This window comes from Macaca mulatta, chromosome 3, assembly GCF_049350105.2.
Source record: "Macaca mulatta isolate MMU2019108-1 chromosome 3, T2T-MMU8v2.0, whole genome shotgun sequence".
NCBI classification, from domain to species: Eukaryota; Metazoa; Chordata; class Mammalia; order Primates; family Cercopithecidae; genus Macaca; species Macaca mulatta.
Window position 1 is genome coordinate 180182892 of NC_133408.1, and position 19319 is coordinate 180202210.

At 44.9% G+C, this 19319-nt stretch overlaps 1 protein-coding gene across 2 annotated transcripts in view; it reads right to left on the reverse strand.

Moving 5' to 3' along the window:
• Window positions 1–663: 663 nt before the first annotated feature.
• SLC37A3 (solute carrier family 37 member 3) overlaps window positions 664–19319 on the reverse strand; it is a 64729-nt gene continuing 46073 nt past the window's right edge. The window contains exons 9-15 of one of the 2 annotated variants that reach the window (XM_028846370.2): window positions 19119–19297; window positions 16496–16637; window positions 13734–13835; window positions 13078–13125; window positions 10965–11116; window positions 4770–4835; window positions 664–2348 (exon numbers count right to left, since the gene is read on the reverse strand). In XM_028846370.2, coding sequence (XP_028702203.1) covers window positions 2256–2348; window positions 4770–4835; window positions 10965–11116; window positions 13078–13125; window positions 13734–13835; window positions 16496–16637; window positions 19119–19297 — 782 coding nt within the window. In that variant the 3' untranslated portion in view covers window positions 664–2255. The remainder of the gene's footprint in view (window positions 2349–4769; window positions 4836–10964; window positions 11117–13077; window positions 13126–13733; window positions 13836–16495; window positions 16638–19118; window positions 19298–19319) is intronic. The other variant, XM_028846372.2, reaches the window with a different exon arrangement.

Below are 19319 nucleotides of genomic sequence, written 5' to 3' on the forward strand. Positions count from 1 at the left end.
AAAGACTAAAAATAATTAGCCGGGCATGGTGGCGCACAGTCAGCTACTTGGGAGGCTAGTCCCAGCTCCTTGGGAGCTGAGGCAGGAGGATCACTTTTGACTCCAGGAGGTCGAGGCTGCAGTGAGCCATGATCGTGCCACTGCACTCCAGCCTGGGTGACAGAGCGAGACTCTTGTCTCAAAAAAAATCAAAAAATGGTTTTATTTCAATACAGCTCGGGGGCCACAGAAAAGTCAGGGAAACAGTCACCAATCTAAGGTTCAACTGGGTAAGAAAACACTGGCTGGTGTGGGGACACAAAGATGAGACCACACCCACAGTGCAGCTGGAAAGGAAACTCTGAACCAAACGCCAGTCAAGAGGTTCGATGAGAAAACAGATGGCCCTTAACTTACAACCGGGCAATTCATCCAAACGGAGCACAGTCTTCCACAGTAGGAAAGGGCAAGTTTTCACAGAACAGATGGAAATGAAGCCACCCCAGCACCTCGGGTGAAGGAGCAGGTGACCCAGCACCTCGGGTGAAGGAGCAGGTGACCCAGCAATGCTGTGGGTTAGCGTGGGCTCACCCGGGAACGCTCAGTATCAGGAAACATTAGGGCACTGATCACATTCTAAATCTCAGCACTCATGGTATATACATTTAAATACCGAAACGGAGGTTCATTATAAAAGTCAGTTTATTTCCCCTTTCTGTGTTTCGTATTTTCCCTTTTTGTCAGTAAATGAGCAATACAATGATTGGAAATCTGCATGATTAAATAATATTAACAAGTTCATAAACACACCCCATATCAGAGTATAAAGCAAGAGGTTGAAAAATATTCCCTAACCCAATGCAAATTAGGTGTCCTTCAAAATTGCACATTCTCCTCCTAGCTTGCTTGTATAATTTAAAATATATACATATACAGAATGATCTTAAAATATTGATAACTAGTATGGAATTCACAGCCCTGAAGATATATACTCTACAATTTTCTAAAGAACGGACACCCCTCAGGCCCTAGTAATCCACTCATGTGATTCAATGTCACGTACAGTCAGTCCTGAGCTTCTGATTTTTGGACTTTACAATGGTGCGAAACGGTTGCAATTTCGACATAATGTACAGTATTCAATAAATTACATGATATATTCAACACTTGATTATAAAACAGAGTTTGTGTTAGATGATTCTACCCAACTGTGGGCAATTCTAAGTGTTCTGAGTACATTTAGGGTGGACGAGGCTAAGCTGTGGCGTTCAGTAGGTCAGGGGTATTAGATGCATTTGACTTCCAATGGGTTGCCTGGGACGTAACCCTACCGTAAGTCAAAGAGCATCCGTACTTGACACTTACTAGAACAAAAGGTCTTTCCCTTTTCTCTAATTCTAGTCCTCAGCTGAGGTAACTCCAGGAACCCGGTTGTGCCAGAGATCAATCCTCTAAAAACAGACTAAGCAGATTAGCTTCCTAGAGGATCCTAAAGTTCCCAGACAACAGATCTGGGGTGGAGTTGCTTCGGCTGCGAGTTACATGTCGGAATGTTCGAGATAACTGATGTACCTTATGGTCCTTGAAAGGAAGACTAAATACTTCCAGGAGCCAAAGTTAATTTGAATGAAGATGGAGGAGAACAGTTGACAATAATTTGAAGATATTCATGCTTCTAGGGCTGAATGACTTTTGGATCAGACACAGAGTGACTGAGCCATTCAACAGGCATGTAGTGTGATCTTTCCCACCACAGGGAACAGAGGGATTCTTTGTCCAAGGCAGGCTGGCAGCTCGGTCCAGCTTGAGCATTTGATCGGGATTTGATGCTTCAAAGATGAGCCACTCTCTATAAACTCATTACCAAAGCAAAATGCAATGATCTCTTCCATTTGTGGAACACATCACCAACACAAACCACGCGTGGCTTTGCCTCCTATTCACTCCATTTTTGAGGCTAGAGAAAGTTCAAGTCCAAAACAACAGTTAAGGTTAAAATGCTAAACCTCAACAGGCCACACAAAGATGCTGGCACAGTCAGAGGTCACTCAGCACATTCACGAAACAACAAAAATCATCAACAATAATTCCTGTAGTGTAGAAAACTCGCTCAGCCTTCACCGCTGGTCAGCATCTCAGGTGGCTGGCAGTGTTGAGAGAGCCCTGACAATCCAAGGTCAGGCTGGTGCTCCTAGAGAAACCCAAATTAGGGCAGATTCGAAGCCCCAACGGTCCTGATGTGGCTGACGTTGTTCTTTCTGTCTCGCAGGCACCAGTCACTCCCTCAGTATATGAGCCTGTCTCCTTCGCATGAGAGAGAATATTTCCCTCACTATTAATGGCGAGATAAACACAATTGTACAACTTGTCTGTGAAGAGAAAATAGGATTAAAAATGCAACAACAAGTTACTTCTGTTAGAGCGTCATGTTTTGAACATAACAATGGATTTGTACAATTACATTCATTTTGACTTCATACAAAGGTAACGTTTAATCGTCAATGAATTAGAAAATGATTTTGAAAAGTATGGCTAATACTACAAAATACTTAACATCACATTTCAGTTGCCAAAAAAAAGAACACCACATACACATAATTTGCCATAGGCAGAGCAGAGAACTGAGACCAGAGGCTCAGATTAAAACGATGATCCTTGTAACAAAGTCTTCTTTCTACTACAATTCCTAGCATGATCACATCAGAAAGTTCATCACAAGATACTTCCCTCTACTTAGCACGAATGTCAGAAATGGAACACAAGTTATATGGCCCAGTCTTTGGAAGCTAGATGGCAATTAGATGCAAGCTCCAAGGTATTCCTGGAGCTGGACTATCCCGGGAATCCTTGACCACAGCAAGAGGACAGCTGCCTGGAGTAGGGGTGGTGGAGGCTGCCTTCAGTCCCAGTGCCCTGGGTTTGAGGACAGGATACTGAATGCGTCCCTGGCGCCTTCCACACTCTCGGGTAGACCTGTCTTGAGCACTGTCCCGCCAATAATGTGCCTCAGTATGTCACAGCTCATAACAGAGAGCAACATTTTAAAAGCACAAAGCCTCAGGAGTTTGAGACCAGCCTGGGCAACATGGTGAAACCCCCTCTAGGAAAAATTCAAAAAGTTACCAAGGCGTGGTGGCACACACCTACAGTCCCAGCTAATCAGGAGGCTGAAGTGGGAGGACCACCTGAGCCCGGGATCACCTGAGCCCAGGAGGTCAAGGCTGTAGTGAGCTGTGATCGTGCCACTGCACTCCAGCCTGGGTGACTGAATGAGACCCTGTCTCAAAAAAATAAGTTAAAGGCCGGGCGCGGTGGCTCAAGCCTGTAATCCCAGCACTTTGGGAGGCCGAGACGGGCGGATCACGAGGTCAGGAGATCGAGACCATGCTGGCTAACATGGTGAAACGCCGTCTCTACTAAAACATACAAAAAACTAGCCGGGCGAGGTGGCGGGCGCCTGTAGTCCCAGCTACGCGGGAGGCTGAGCCAGGAGAATGGCGTAAACCTGGGAGGCGGAGCTTGCAGTGAGCTGAGATCCGGCCACTGCACTCTAGCCTGGGTGACAAAGCAAGACTTCGTCTCAAAAAAAAAAAAAAAAAGTTAAAAAAATAAACAACGACTTATTCTTTATTGGCTATTTCCAAGAAAGCAGAGAATCCCAGCCAAGATTGTCTAGGGCATCATAAATATTTCCTCAAGAAACTATCACCGTTTTAGAACCGGGAAACATGACAGTGTTAATTACAGCAATGCTTCTCTTTTAACTCAGTGTTGCTTGGTGTACATTGTAATTTACTTCAGAATTCCTAAATTATATTCAGCAGATAGAGAGTAGCCTAGAAGAGTATACTGATTAGGGGCTGGTGATACTTTAAATAAGTCTCTTCTTGTTTTTCTGAAGTCATAAATGGCAATATTCATTAGACTCAGGTCAAGAGCAAACTGAGAGCCTTTTTCTTCCTTAAAAAGAAGAATGTGAGGTCAGGCGCAGTGGCTCATGCCTGTAATCCCAGCACTTTGGGAGGCCGAGTCGGGTGGATCCTCTGAGGTCGTCAGAAGTTCAAGACCAGCCTGGCCAATATGGTGAAACACCGTCTCTATTAAAAATACAAAAATTAGCCGGGCGTGGTGGCAGGTGCCTGTAATCCCAGCTATTCGGGAGGCTGAGGTGGGAGAATCGCTTGACCCGGGAGGCAGAGGCCGCAGTGAGCCGAGATCATGCCACCACACTTTAGCCTGGGCAACAGAGCGAGACTGCCTCAAAAAAAAAAAAAAGAAGAAAGAAGAAGAAAGAAGAAAAAAGAAAAAGAAGGAAGAAGAAGGAAGAAGGAAGAAGGAGGAGGAAGAAGAAGAAGAAGAAGAAGAAGAAGAAGAAGAAGAAGAAGAAGAAGAAGAAGAAGAAGAAGAAGAAGAAGAGAAGGAGAAGGAGAAGGAGAAGGAGAAGGAGAAGGAGAAGGAGAAGGAGAAGGAGAAGGAGAAGGAGAAGGAGAAGGAGGAGAAGGAGAAGGAGAAGGAGAAGGAGAAGGAGAAGAAGAAGAGAAGGAGGAGAAGGAGAAGGAGAAGAAGAAGAGAAGGAGAAGGAGAAGAAGGAGAAGGAGAAGGAGAAGAAGGAGAAGGAGAAGAAGGAGAAGGAGAAGAAGGAGGTGTCTTTTAGACTAATAAAATGTTACTTTTCACAAAGGCGCCTTTAAAAGCAATCAACAATTCTGCTGAAGAAGTGACTTAAGTAAATGCTTTGAACTTAATTAATAGAAAAATGACTTTTTTTTTTTAAAGGAGCACCTACTTACCATGAGAATGAAAAAGTAGAAAACCCACATCCATCCTAGCTTGTCCCGGATCAGAGACACTAAATACTAAAAGGGAGAAAAAAAAAATTACAATATAATTCTTTATAAGTTTATAAAAGGAAGCAGCTAAAAAGTAGATTAAACATGGCTATTTTAGAAAATAAGAAGGGAACACAGGATTTGTATGTTTTGCAGTTTACAGAGCTCTTCCACATACATGTGCCTGCTGTGATTAACGGCCCATTTAAGCATGCAGAGTCTAAATGGAAAAACCATATAGTAGAAGTTGTCAGTTTATTTATTTATTTATTTATTGGTTATTTTTTGGGACGGAGTCTTGCTCTGCCGTCCAGGCTGGAGTGCAGTGGCGCAATCTCGGCTCACTGCAAGCTCCACCTCCCGGGTTCACGCCATTCTCCTGCCTCAGTCTCCCGCGTAGCTGGGACTACAGGCACCTGCCACCACAGCCGGCTAACTTTCTGTATTTTTAGTAGAGACGCTGTTTCACTGTGTTAGCCAGGATGGTCTCGATCTCCTGACCTTGTGACCCGCCCGCCTCAGCCTCCCAAAGTGCTGGGATTACAGGCGTGAGCCACCGCACCCGGCCCAGAAGGTTTATTTTATTCACTTTGCTATTTAGAGAGGAAGATGAACATCCACAAGCTACACCCACTTAATCATTCTTTCTTCCAATGAAAGGTACTATAATTGATGCCTCAAAAAGAGTTTGTCTTTAAGTATGCCACTCATTTTCCAATCATGCTGTTTGCTCACAGTGTTGCTGTACTACCTTTGCATCCTACAGCATATCCATTTACTTTTTCAATTACTGAAAAGGATCTAATTGCACTTATTTAACCCATTTTCTTTTTTTCTCTTATTATGGTAAGATATAACTTACATAAAATTTGCCATTTTAATCTTTTTTTTCTTTTTTCTTTTTTTTTGAGATGGAGTCTCCCTCTCTTGCCCAGGCTGGAGTGCAGTGGCGTGATTTTGGCTCACTGCAAGGTCTGCCTCCCGGGTTCACGCCGTTCTCCTGCCTCAGCCTCCCAAGTAGCTGTGACTACAGGCGCCTGCCACCACGCCCAGCTAATTTTTTGTATTTTTAGTAGAGACAGGTGTTAGCCAAGGATGGTCTCGATCTCCTGACCTCGTGATCCACCCACCTTGGGCTCCCAAAGTGCTGCGATTACAGGCGTAAGTCACCGCGCCCGGCCCATTTTAAACATTTTTAAGTGTGCAATCCAGTGGTATCAGTTACATTCATAATGTTGTACAACCATCACCACTATCTATTTCTAAACTTTTTCATCATCCAAATAGAAACTCTGTTCCTAATAAGAAATTAACTGCCCATCTCCCCAGCTCCTGCTAACCTCTTCTTTCTGGTTCCATGAATTGGCCTATGCTAGATATTTCATGTAAATGGAATCACAATATTTGTCCTTTTATGTCTGGAATGTTTAGCATAATGCTTTCAGGGTAGACTACATTGGAACTTCACTCCTCTTTTTTTGGAGATGGGGTCTCACTCTGTCGCCTAGGCTGGAGTGCAGCGGGCAATCTCTGCTCACTGCAACCTCCGTCTCCCAAGTTCCAGCAATTCTCCTGCCTCAGCCTCCCAAGTAGCTGGGATTACAGGCGTGAGTCAGCATACTTGGCTAATTTTTGTATTTTTAGTAGAGATGAGGTTTTACCACGTTGCCCAGGCTGGTCTGGAACTCCTGACCTCAGGTGATTCACCCACCTCAGCCTCCCAAAGTGCCGGGATTACAAGTGTGAGCCACTGCACCTGCCCCCCCCCCCTTTTTTTTTGAAATGGAGTTTTGCTCTGTCACCCAGGCTGAAGTACAGTGGTGCGATCTCAGCTCACCGCAACCTCCTCCTCCCAGGTTCAAGGGATTGTCCTGCCTCAGCCTCCCAAATAGCTGAGGTGCCACCATGCCCGGCTAATTTTTGTATTTTTAGTAGAGACGAGGTTTCACCATGTTGGCCAGGCTGGTCTTGAACTCCTAATCTCAGGTGATCCACCTGCCTCGGCCTCCCAGAGTGCTGGGATTAAAAGGGGCAGGGTCTTTCTCTGTTGCCCAGGCTGTAGTGTAATAGTATGATCACAGCTCACTGTAACCTCCCTTCATTTATTTTTAATGGCTCATTAGTATTCCATTGTATGGATATACCACATTTTGTTTCTCCATTCATCTGCTGATGGACCGGAGTTGTTTCTACCTTTTGGCTACTATGAATAATGCTGCCATAAATGTTGCCATACAAATATCTGAGTCTCAGTTTTCTTTTTTTTCTTTTTTGTTTGAGACAGAGTCTTCCTCTGTCACCCAGGCTGGAATGCGGTGGTGCAATCTTGGCTCACTGCAACCTCCACCTCTCAGGTTCAAGCAATTCTCCTGCTTTAGCCTCCCAAGTAGCTGGGATTACAGGCACCTGCCACCACATCCAGCTAATTTTTGTATTTTTAGTAGAGATGGGGTTTCACCATGTTGGCCAGGCTGGTCTCAAACTCCTGACCTCAAGTGATCCGCCCACCTCGGTCTCCCAAAGTGCTGCGATTACAGGCGTGAGCCATGGTGCCCGGCCCCCAGTTTTCAATCTTTTGGGAAATACCTAGGAGTGGAACTGCTGGGTCATATGGTAATTCTATTTAAATTTTTTTTTTTTTTTTTTTTGAGACGGAGTCTCGCTCTGTCGCCCAGGCTGGAGTGCAGTGGCCGGATCTCAGCTCACTGCAAGCTCCGCCCCCTGGGTTCACGCCATTCTCCTGCCTCAGCCTCCCGAGTAGCTGGGACTATAGGCGCCCGCCACCTCGCCCGGCTAGTTTTTTGTATTTTTTAGTAGAGACGGGGTTTCACCGTGTTAGCCAGGATGGTCTCGATCTCCTGACCTCGTGATCCGCCCGTCTCGGCCTCCCAAAGTGCTGGGATTACAGGCGTGAGCCACCGCGCCCGGCCAATTTTAAGTTCTTAAAGTTAGGCCTTTAATTCATTTTGAGGTAATTTCTGCATATGAGGTAAGGTAAGAGTCCAACCTCATTCTTTTTTTTTTTTCTTTCCTCCCCCACTCCTCAGCTCCAACTTCATTCTTTTCATGTGGATATCCAGTTTTCCCAATACTGTTTATTGAGAGACCATCCTTTCTCCATTGAATGGTCCTGGCACCCTTGTCAAAAATCAGTTTGGCCACAGGCACAAAAGGATAACATTCTTTGATCACATTATTACTGAAATGTACATGTGAAAAAAATTAATGCAGAATGACTATGTGATTTATATTAGATCACATCATGTGAAGCAAAAAAGAGGTCTAATCATCCACTAAAGGAAGCACAGGGTGCTCCAAACTCTGACTGCAACTTTATCTTTTTTTTTTTTTTTTTTTTTAAGACAGGGTCTTGGCCTGGCAAGGTGGCTCATGCCTGTAATCCTAGCACTTTGAGAGGCCGAGGCAGGAGGATCACTTCAGCCCGGGAGTTTGAGACCAGTCTGGGCAACATGGTGAAACCCCATCTCTACAAAAAAAAATACAAAAATTAGCTGGGCGTGGTGGTGCGTACCTGTAGTCCAGTCTACTTGGGAGGCTGAGGTGGGACAATCGCTTGAGTCCCAGAAGGCAGAGGTTGCAGTGAGCCAAGATCCTACCACTGCACTCCAGCCTGGGCGACAGAGTCAGACCCTGTCTCCAAAAAAAAAAAAAAAAAAAAAAAAGAGAGAGAGACAGGGTCTGGCTCTGTCACCCAGGCTGGAGTGGAGTGGAGTGGTGTGATCATGGCTCACTGCAGCCTTGACTTCCCAGGCTCAAGCAATCCTCCCATCTCAGCCTCTTAAGTAGTTGGGACAGGCACATACCACCATGCCCAGCTCACTTTTTTTTTTTTTGTAGAGATGAGGGTCTCACTATGTTGCTTGGGCTGGTCTTGAACTCCTGGCCTCAAGCAATCCTCCTGCCTTGGCCTCCCAAAGTGCTGGGATTACCGGCATGAGCCACCACACCCAGCCTCATGTATAAGTTTTAATGTGGACATTCATTCTCATTTCTCTTGGGCAGATACTGCAATTTAATTTTACTGAACTCCTAGTATATGTCAAAAAAAGCACTAAGCATTGGGTATGCAAAGACGAAGGAAACAAGCACAGCACCTGTCACGGTGTATCCCCTTTACACCGTGACAGGTGCCTACTAGAGGACCGCATCAACTGCTATGGCAACCTGAAGGAGAAACAATTCTTTACTTGGGAAGTCAGGGAAAGATGGGGGCAACAAAGTTATTCAGGGTAAATTAGTACACTGGCTAAGGACAGGACTGATAGAGTTTAACGCTAAGTCACAGAGTTTGGGATTTCACCCCTTAGGCAATGGGAAATCATTCAAAACTCAACATGGAAGAGGAATGAGTAAAGCTAACAGTGACTTACTCCAGATATGCTTCCCCGACCATGAAGGTCAGTCTAGGACCCAAGTTCACAGTGAGGGATCTGGATACTGGCAGGTGAGGCAATCTAAATAAAAGCAAACTCTCTGAAATACTCATTATAATCCACCCATTTAGTTAGTGAAGAAAACATTCGAAATGAAGGATAACTTAAAATAATATAATGTCAGAAAAGGATGCCCAATGCAGTCACTCTCTACCCCAAAGAGGAAAATATCTGAACTGACGGCTGGGAGCATTTTTCAATTCCCACTCCAGAGCATGATCAGGTAAGCACATTTTTCAAGTCTTTGCTAAGGTTTTTGTTTCTTTGGGTTTTTTTTGCCCTTTAGTCTTATAATCAAATATGCTAAGCATATCAATCGTTCATTCCACAAGTAATGTCTACCGTGTGCCAGTCACTGTTCTCGGTACTAAGGTGACAGAAGAACATACAACAAAATGCCACATTCAGGAAGCTTATGTTACAGTGGGAGGGACAGACATTAATAAGCGCATATAGACTATTAAAATACGGCTAGGTAGTCAAAGTATTAACATGGCTTACTTTACCTCAATACTTGTCTCTCATTAACCACTAGCAATCAGACATTAGCAATTCACCCCCACCAAGCAAGTAACAATAATCGTCAAGGCTATTAATGACCTCCTAGATGTCAAAACTAAGAGCCTAAGAGACAAATCCTTCAGTTCTCCTTCTACTGACCTCTCTACATCCATGACCTTACTAACGCTTTCTCAAACGCAGTTCCCTTGACCATAGGTTACTCTGCTGCCTTCCTCTTTCTTTGACCACTGGGCATTCCCTGAGGCTCGGCCAACATTCTCTTTCCCCATTAAATGGTTCATTCACTTCCACAGGTTCAACTATTTTTATCCATACAGATGACTCTCAAATCCATCTTTTAGCAAAATTAGTACTCTACAATCTGTAGTGGTATATCCTAGAAGAGGCATGACTCATTACTGTGCCAGAAAAGAAATATCTGTCCCAGAGAAAGCCTGAATTTATGCCAAAAAAAAAAAGGTCAACGTAAATAGTTCTAAGTATAGTAGGCCAATCTTAGTGTAGGGATCTCAAACATCCGAGTGCGGAAGAATCACCGAGGCGGCTTGTTGAAAATACAGATCTGTAGGTTCTAACTCAGCGAGTCTGTAGTACGCTTGGTGTTCTGTACTTTAATGTGTGCCCCAGATGATTCTGATACCAGACACTTATGGGCCACTCTTTGAGATACGGTCAGAGATTTTTGGACACACAGGAAGTAGAGCAAGTGATTCAGAAGCAGCTGCAGAGTCCATGGCCATGTCTGGTGGGGCCCAGGAAGGAACATGTATGCAGTAGAGTGTCTGGGAGAGGGAGACAGGAGACAGCAATGGTGGGGTCCACATGCCAGGTGGGGATAACAAGAAGCGCCCCTGGCCATGGAACACCAGGTTCAGCCTGGAAAGAAAGAAGGGGGTGGTGGGCTGGGGCAGAAGGATCTGTCTGTCTTATGAGGTCTTAGCTTATGTGCAGACAGGAAGAATCTAGAAGTATAAGTAGAAAAAAGGAACTAAAAAAAATGGAGAGTTCTTCCACATTAGGAGGCATCAGCTGGTTCTGAGAGGAGACGGAAGTCCTTGGGCTCTCGGAACAGCGTTCTATAGCACAAGAGTGCCACCTACTGAGGCCCAGAGGGCAGGTTCACGTTCAGGCGCCTTTGAGGGAAGACATTAGAATCCCAGCCCCTCTCCTGTTCTCTCACCTGGCCCACAGCAGCTCCAATGCTCCCCGAACCATCAACAATTCCTGTGACAGTGGCCAAGGCCTCACTGCTCCCTTGGATGAGCTCCTGGCGACCCAAGTCCGCGGAAATAGCAGAACTAATCATATTAGAAGGTCCACCAATAAAAAATCCTGAAGTCACAAACAGAACAGGTTCTTATTAAAACACAATTCACAACCACTAGCAATCTACTGCATAAGGCAAAATAATATCCCAATAGTTTTCTTAATATGTTGGACAGACGTGGAAAAAAAAGGAAACCCCCAAATAGTATCATTTTCAAACTATTAATAGTTAACATCCACGTTCCTGAAATCTCTTCTTGAATTATGTGACACTCTAGTATATTTTGTAGAACCCAAAGATACAAAAATATAGTGAAACACATAGCCTGTCTAATCCTGTGAAGTTTACATTCATTAATATCAACTGCACTAGCTTGTCAAATAAATTCTATTATGGTAGAGTTGCATCGTATGATCTTTCCACTACACAAATTCAACCAGGAATACTGAAAAAAAGAGCAAAGAGGAAAAAGCCACTGAAATGGAGCAGGTGACGCTACCTGCCACTGCTCTCAGTGAGGCTGCCCATGAATCAGGCATGGGATGGCCCAGGTGATTCTGTTCTCACTGCTGGTATCAGTTCCATGTACCCCAAGCAGAATGAGCAGCTCACTCTGCCAAGCACGATCTAAAGTTTAAAATAAGTAACTTTTCTGGCTGGGCGCAGTGGCTCATGCCTGTAATCTCAGCACTTTGAGGGGCTGAGGTGGGCAGATAACCCGAAGTCAGGAGTTCGAGACCAGCCTGGGCAACATGGTGAAACACTGTCTCTACTAAAAATACAAAAATTAGCTGGGCGTGGTGGCAGGTGCCTGTAATCCCAGCTACTCGGGAAGCTGAGGCAGAAGAATCACTTGAATCCAGGAGGTAGAGGTTGCAGTAAGCTGAGATCGCACCACTGCATTCCCGTCTGGGTGACAAGAGCAAGACTCCTTCTCAAAAATAAAAATAAAATAAGTTTAAAATAAGTAATTGTTCTGGCTGGGGACGGTGGCTCATGCCTGTAATCCCAGCATTTTGGGAGGCTAAGGCGGGTGGATCACCTGAGGTCAGGAGTTTGAGACCAGCCTGGGCAACATGGTGAAACACTGTCTCTACTAAAAATACAAAAATTAGCTGGGCAGGGTGGTGCATGCCTATATTACCAGCTACTCAGGGGGCTGAGGCAGAAGAATCGCTTGAACCCAGGAGGTGGAGGTTGCAGTGAGCTGAGACTGCGCCACTACACTCCACCTGGGAAACAAAGCAAGATTCTGTCTCAATAAATAAATAATAAATAAAATAAGTAATTTTTCTATAACATAGTCCCTAAATGCACCCAACTATTCTATCTAGTGCTCAAGTGACAAAATGCTGACCGACTCCAACACAGGAGGAGACACAAGCTATTGTGGATTTTTTTGAAAGCTTGTGAATTGGTCTCCCATGTGGCATCTTTCTAAGTCACTTCTAGAAATAAAAGCAGAAGCTGGGACAGTAATCAAAAATCTTAGAAAATCTGCCAGATGCAGTGGCTCACACCTGTAATCCCAGCACTTTGGGAGGCCGAGGCAGGCAGATCACGAGGTCAGGAGATCGAGACCATCCTGGCTAACACAGTGAAACCCCATCTCTACTAAAAATACAAAAAATTAGCCAGGCGTGGTGGCGGGCGCCTGTGGTCCCAGCTACTCGGCAGGCTGAGGTAAGAGAATGGCATGAACCTGGGAGGCAGAGCTTGCAGTGAGCCAAGATCGCGCCACTGCACTCCAGCCTGGGTGACAGAGCGAGACTCCATTTCAAAAAAAAAAAAATCTTAAGAAAATTTCTGTCAATAGGGACTGCTTCTGTCACAATAGGACTGAGGAGGTGATGTAAGAAAGAGCAGAGAAAAATAATCTGGAAAAGGAGACATCTTTCCTTCTAAAATCTGAATTCTCTGTAATTAAGGTTTCGGTACTACTCAAATTGAGGGAGAAAACAGTTTCCCTTTTCCTCTGAATTGACAGAGTAGCAGAAGCACGGTGGAGCAGAGCCATGGGCCGCACCTGTAACAGTCATCAGAAGGGCATTGATGGCCTTATCGTTTGGAGAACCTGTGAGGGAAGACACAGACAAACCACAGTGACTTAAAAAGCGGACTCCACGTGCCTCTGCCAACAGTACGCAAAGATCTGAGTCTCCGCGACCTCACAAATCACTCCCAGAGACAACAAAGAGACACAACTCTCTCTGCCGCTTTCAACTCTGATTTGTAACGTCTGCCTCTTGCTGGTGCTCAAGCTAACGAGACTTCTAAAAGCTAAAGAAAAGCCCTACTCCTGTCTCAGCAGCATCTTAAGGGACATATACCACACCTACTAATTACCATCTTTCCGCTTTTGAAACCTGTTCCCTTTTTATTGTTTTATTGGCTATAATGCCATGCCTCTGGAGCCTCCCCCAAACAAAGCATATACACTCCCAAGCAAGCTTTTAAGCAAATTAACAAAGCAAAAGAGATGTCAGTTTCCTCCCAAGACAAATAAAACGATGTGATGACAGGTTTCCCAGGCATTCACAGGACAATGCAAAGGTGGGCATATCAGGCCTTGAAGCTGGTCTCCAGGCTCTCCCTAGCACTGGTCACTGACTCCAGACAAAATGCCTTATTCCTACCAGATTAGGGAAGCAAAGGAATTCGTAATTGCAAAGGAATACTCACGACTATACCCGACAAGGGACCCAACCGCCAGAAGTAGACTCAAGGCAAGAACCGGCGCTCTCTTCTGTAGTACGTCAGAGATGAAGCCTTGCAAAGTTCCACCTTCAAGCACAGAGTGTCGAGCAATCAAAATCACTTCTAATTTAGCTCGCTCACCTGAGGTGTGCTCCCCATTGGCCCTCTAGTCTCACTGGCAGCAGCCTAACACTGGTCTATCAAAAAATGTGGCTGGGCCGGGCGCGGTGGCTCACGCCTGTAATCCCAGCAGTTTGGGAGGCCGAGGTAGGCAGATCACGAGGTCAGGAGATACAGATCATCCTGGCCAACATGGTGAAACCCCCTCTCTACTAATAAAGTACAAAAAATTAGCCGGGCATGGTGGCAGGCGCCTGTAGTCCCAGCTACTCAGGAGGCTGAGGCAGGAGAAGGGTGTGAACCTGGGAGGCAGAGCTTGCAGTGAGCCGAGATTGTGCCCCTGCACTCCAGCCTGGGCGACAGAGTGAGACTCCGTCTAAAAAAAAAAAAAAAAAATATGGCTGACTCCCTGAAAAGGGGTCCTCCATTACTTCCTTTTAGGAAGATAAACTGTCTGTTAAATCGCCATGATGACCAATGCGGACAGGCGACCACAAATCAGACAGCAAAACATGAAAAAAGGAAAAACGGTCAAAACCATCGGCTATCCCTTACAAAAACAAGCTGTGAATGCTATTTCTGATTTTTCTTTTTAATTTAAAAGATAATGAATTAAGAACTATGTCTCTCTGGGCATGGTGGCTCACACCTATAATCCCAGCACTTTGGGAGACCAAGGCCAGGGGACTGCTTGAGGCCAGGGGTTCAAACCAGCCTGGGCAACACAGTGCCCTTATCTCTATAAAAGATAAATTAGCTGGGCATGGTAGCACGTGCCTATATTCCCAGCTACTTGGGAGGCTGAGGTAGGAGGATTGCTTGGGCCCAGGAGGTTGAGGCTGTGGTGAACCGTATCGTGCTGCTGAACCCAGGAGGCTGAGGCTACCGTGAGCTGTATTGTGCCACTGCACTCTAGCCTGGGCAACAGAGCAAGACTGTGTCTCAAAAAATAAAAAATTGTGTCTTACAGTATATTGAGGCCAGTAGGTGGACACAGTGGCTCACGTCTGTAATCCCAGCACTTTGGGAGACGGAGGTGGGCAAATTGCCTGAGCCCAGGAGTTTGAGACCAGCCTGGGCAACACAGTGAAACGCCATCTCTACAAAAAATACAAAAAAAATAGCTGGGTGTGGTGGTGCGTGACTGTAGCCCCAGGTACTCAGGGGGCTGAGGTGGGAGGATCGCTTGAGCCCAGGAGGTTGTGGCTGCAGTGAGCCAAGATCATGCCACTGCACTCCAGCATGGGCAACAGAGCAGTATCCCCATCTCCAAAAAAAATATATATATATATAGTGGCTAGTAAATATTCACTAAAATAAAATTTAGCAGTTATGGTTTGGTAATAGGACACAATCTTTAAAAAGCAGGGATATGAATCTTTCAAGCAACAATGTCACATACAGCACCATTCTGAGTTCTAGGGGCTACAGGACATCTGGTGTGTCCTTATCAGACAGGAGGCAGCTGGACAATTTCAACTTCAGAGGATACAGAAGTACGGTGAGGTCTAAAGGTTGCAACCTCACCTTTGGCTCTGGATTTAAGAATGCGGGCAGCCAAGTTCAAATACAGTAATATTAGATTGCCTAGCATAGACTGTGTGCTTTCACAAGCTCATGGCAGTTGAGTCTCACCACAATTCTAACCGTTAACATTATTGAAGGTTATTAAGATCTGGCATAGCCATGTAAGTAATACCCACTAAAGTACATTCTGCTCCTCTGTCTTATTTCCTTGTTCATACTTATTACTTCCTTGTTGATACGTCCAGCTACCACAAAATAAACCACTATTAAAATCTTTGTTTACAATGAAACAACTGTAAAACATTCACAAAAGTTAATCCCTGCTGTTACGTCTACCTCTATGATCTGACAACCTACATACTAAGGTGTGGTTCCCCTTTATCCTCAGCCGATATGTTCCATGACCCCCGCGTTTGCCTGAAACCACAGACAGTAGCAAACTCTATATATACTATGTTTTTTTCTATACATACATTCCCATGATCAAGTTTAATTTATAAGTTGGGCACAGAAATTAACAGTAACTAACAAAAATAGAAAACAATAACAATATACTGTAACATAAGTTATGTGAATGGTCTCTCTGAAAATATCTTATTGTACAGTATTAAGAGTAACTGAAACTTCGAAAAGTGAAACCACAGATAAAGGGGGGACTGGTGTATTCTCCCTTATTAGGCTGGGGGAGGTGGGGAAAGCGGGAGGTAGATACAATGAACACGTTCACATTCTAACTTGGATCTCCGACATACAATTAGCTTTAGAGCTAAGATATCAATGAGAAAGCCGTATGAAAGGATTGCATTTAAAGAGATTTCCATGTGCTTCCCAAGACAAAAGAACTGATCCATCAACAAAGGACTAAGAAAAAAGAGCCCAGTAAATCACAGCGCTGCCTTAGGCTGGGTCTTCCTTTCTATGGACCACTTGTTTTTTCCTTTTTTTTTTTTTTTTAAGAGTTTGGCTGTTTACTAATAGGACAGTTTAGGGAAATGGCTGTAGAATAAGTAATAAAACTTTAAATGAGGCCAGATTTCACAACCCAGTAAAAGATCACTAGTGACTAACTTTATTATGGAAAAGGCGCATCACTGGCATACCTACGATCCCTCCAACGTCGTACCAAATGGACAGCTTGTCGGCTTCCGCCTCCTTCCAGCCGAAGTTGTTACTCAGATAAAAGGGGAGCCAGAAGAAGAAGGAGTAATTCACTAACTTCAAGCAGGCGTAGGCCAGTGAGTACTACAAGAAAAGCATTCAACTCTCAGTGAGGGACAAATAGCACAGCATGACCACCATTTTTAATGTCATTTAAAAGCAAAACAAAATAAAGGAATTTAGGATGAACAGAACCTGATTTTACAATTAAACATCTCTACAAACCCCCACATGCCTGACTTCAGCCAGTCTCCCTCTGCTCTTCATCCCTGTTAACTTCTAGACAGGCATGTACAGTAGGCCTTTGGAATAAAAAACACATATGGCTACTTCTTAGCTGTCTCCAGTTTCTCCTCCTATCAGTTCTCCAGCAGAAGCAAGCCAGTGTTTGGAGTCTATAAGGCAGGGCACATGCCCACATTTCTTTATTCACACAAAGATGAATGGTATTCATGCCACTAACCAGCGTTAACCACAGGCAAAGAAGTCCAGGAAGCACCACGGCCTTTACTGGGAGCAGCCAAACGGGCTTGGTTATTCTACTCCTTGCCAAGGCAACACTATGAACAATGGAGAGCAAAGGGGCTACACTACAGTTCCAAGGTCTAAGAAGGCAGCAGCATGATAATCCCTTTCACACTAGTTTCCAAAAGCTCCACATACCCCGGTCCGGTGGCAAAGAAGAGAGTCTCTCTGGCGAGTCAAAAATGAAAGAACATGTCATCATCGTCCTTGTGACTCTCTCCTTTAGGGGAAAAAATGCTGCAGCTACATGAAGACGGTGGTGGGGCTGAGCCTCCTATATTCAACACATTACTACCAGGAAATCCTGACATTTAGCATCAAAGGAAAAAGTGGGGGGAACAGAGAGGCTGACTTCAAAGGGTGTCTGGCTAGTATATTCTTTTCCCTGGAGCTGCCAGTTATTCCCTAGGTATCACTTGTTTTAAAACAGCTTCCCTGGCAGGCAACAGCCACCCCCTAGAGGGCCAAATCCCAATCACGAGTGCATTCTGACCAGACAGCCTGCTACAAAGACAAAGGAATTAAGTTAACTAGATTTCCTTTACATCCCTGCCCATGTCAGAGAACAACAGCTTGTGAAGAACAAAGGAACAGCAAAAGCGGTCCATATTTAGTCACAACAAAGATCTTTCTCAAAAATTAAACTATTACCAGTAGAGTATTTTAAAAACCAGTTAAAAGATAATAATCAATAGCATAAGAACAGGCCTAAAGCAACCTGCATTTCTCTTATATCGTCTATCATCACTGGGTTAAAGGATTGTGGAAAATTACATTTTAACTCATACTTAACTCTGTTGGAAACGTGAGTTCTCTCAGCTTGGGGGCACCGACAGAAGAGGATTGACAGGCACGTATTAAGATGGCCTACAGATCACTCTACCTGAGGGATCACATTCATAAAGCACCGCTGACAAATGAAATAACAACAGGTGCTTGTTCAAAACACAACAGCCCAATGTTACAGGCCCCGGGGAAGACTGGAATAATTTCTATTCCATGGGAAGGGGAACTGAGACACACGGATGGGTTGCGTGACTTACCCCAAGTGTCACAGAAAGTTAGTGGGTAAGCTGGAAACATAACCTAGGCCTCTTAACTTCCACTCCAGTGCTAGAGCGCCCGAAACATCAAGACAGAAAAACTGCAGACGGGATTTAGTGTAGACGTTAGAAGGCTTTCCTGACTGCACAGGCTGTGGAAAACACTGGAATGCATGACCAAGAAAGACTGTGGAGTGCTCTGTTCTGGACCCTTTAAAAGCGGGCAAGCTGGGCGCGGTGGCTCACACCTGTAATCCCAGCATTCTGGGAGGCCAAAGCGGGCAGGGAGGTCAGGAGATGGAGACCATCCTGGCTAACACAGTGAAACCCCGTCTCTACTAAAAATACAAAAAATTAGCTGGGTGTGGTGGCAGGCACCTGCAATCCCAGCTACTCGGGAGGCTGAGGCAGGAGAATCGCCTGAACCCGAGAGGTGGAGCTTGCAGAGAGCCAAGATTGCACCACTGCACTCCAGCCTGGGTGACAGAGCGGGACTCTGTCTCAAAAACATAAACAAATAATAAAAGGGGCAAGGCAGACTTAGGAACCATTCACAACCCTTCTTCTTGGTCCACATATAATCCTATAATACTTTGAAAGGCCCAAAAGTAGACATTAAAAAATATCAATTTTGCCTTTTTAGTCACATACTAGATCAGGGTCAGGAAAGCAGGGCTCTTTGGCCAAGTCTGGCCATGCCTAACTGTCCCATGTTTTCTGTGACTTATTTTGCTCTACAGAGCTGAGTAGTGGGGAGACTGGATGGTTTCCCGAAGTCGAAAATATTTACTCTCTGCCTCTTCATGGAAGGTTTGTCAACCCCTGCATTAGGGATCAGATAAGCTGAGGGGCCCGAGACAACATTCCTCAGAACATATATTCCTAAAATAAAGTATCCAAGACAGGCTCAAGACTTAGGGAAGCTTTATCCCAGGCAGAGGGGATGTCACGGGCTCTCACACCTCCCTGGCAGTGGTGAGATGTGAGTGGCTCTTACCGGTATGACTCCAGGAAGGCAACACGCCTGGTAGAAGCTTATTGCCTTGACTTGGGCGACAGAACTATCATCTTGGATTGAATAATTCGGCTCATATTCCTCTTCATTTTCACCACCATTAATTAATGGCCTGTGTGAGTCTTCTTCAAAGTTTTCTTCTGCCTCAATACCTGAGAGACCTAAAACAACAGCGACAGCCAC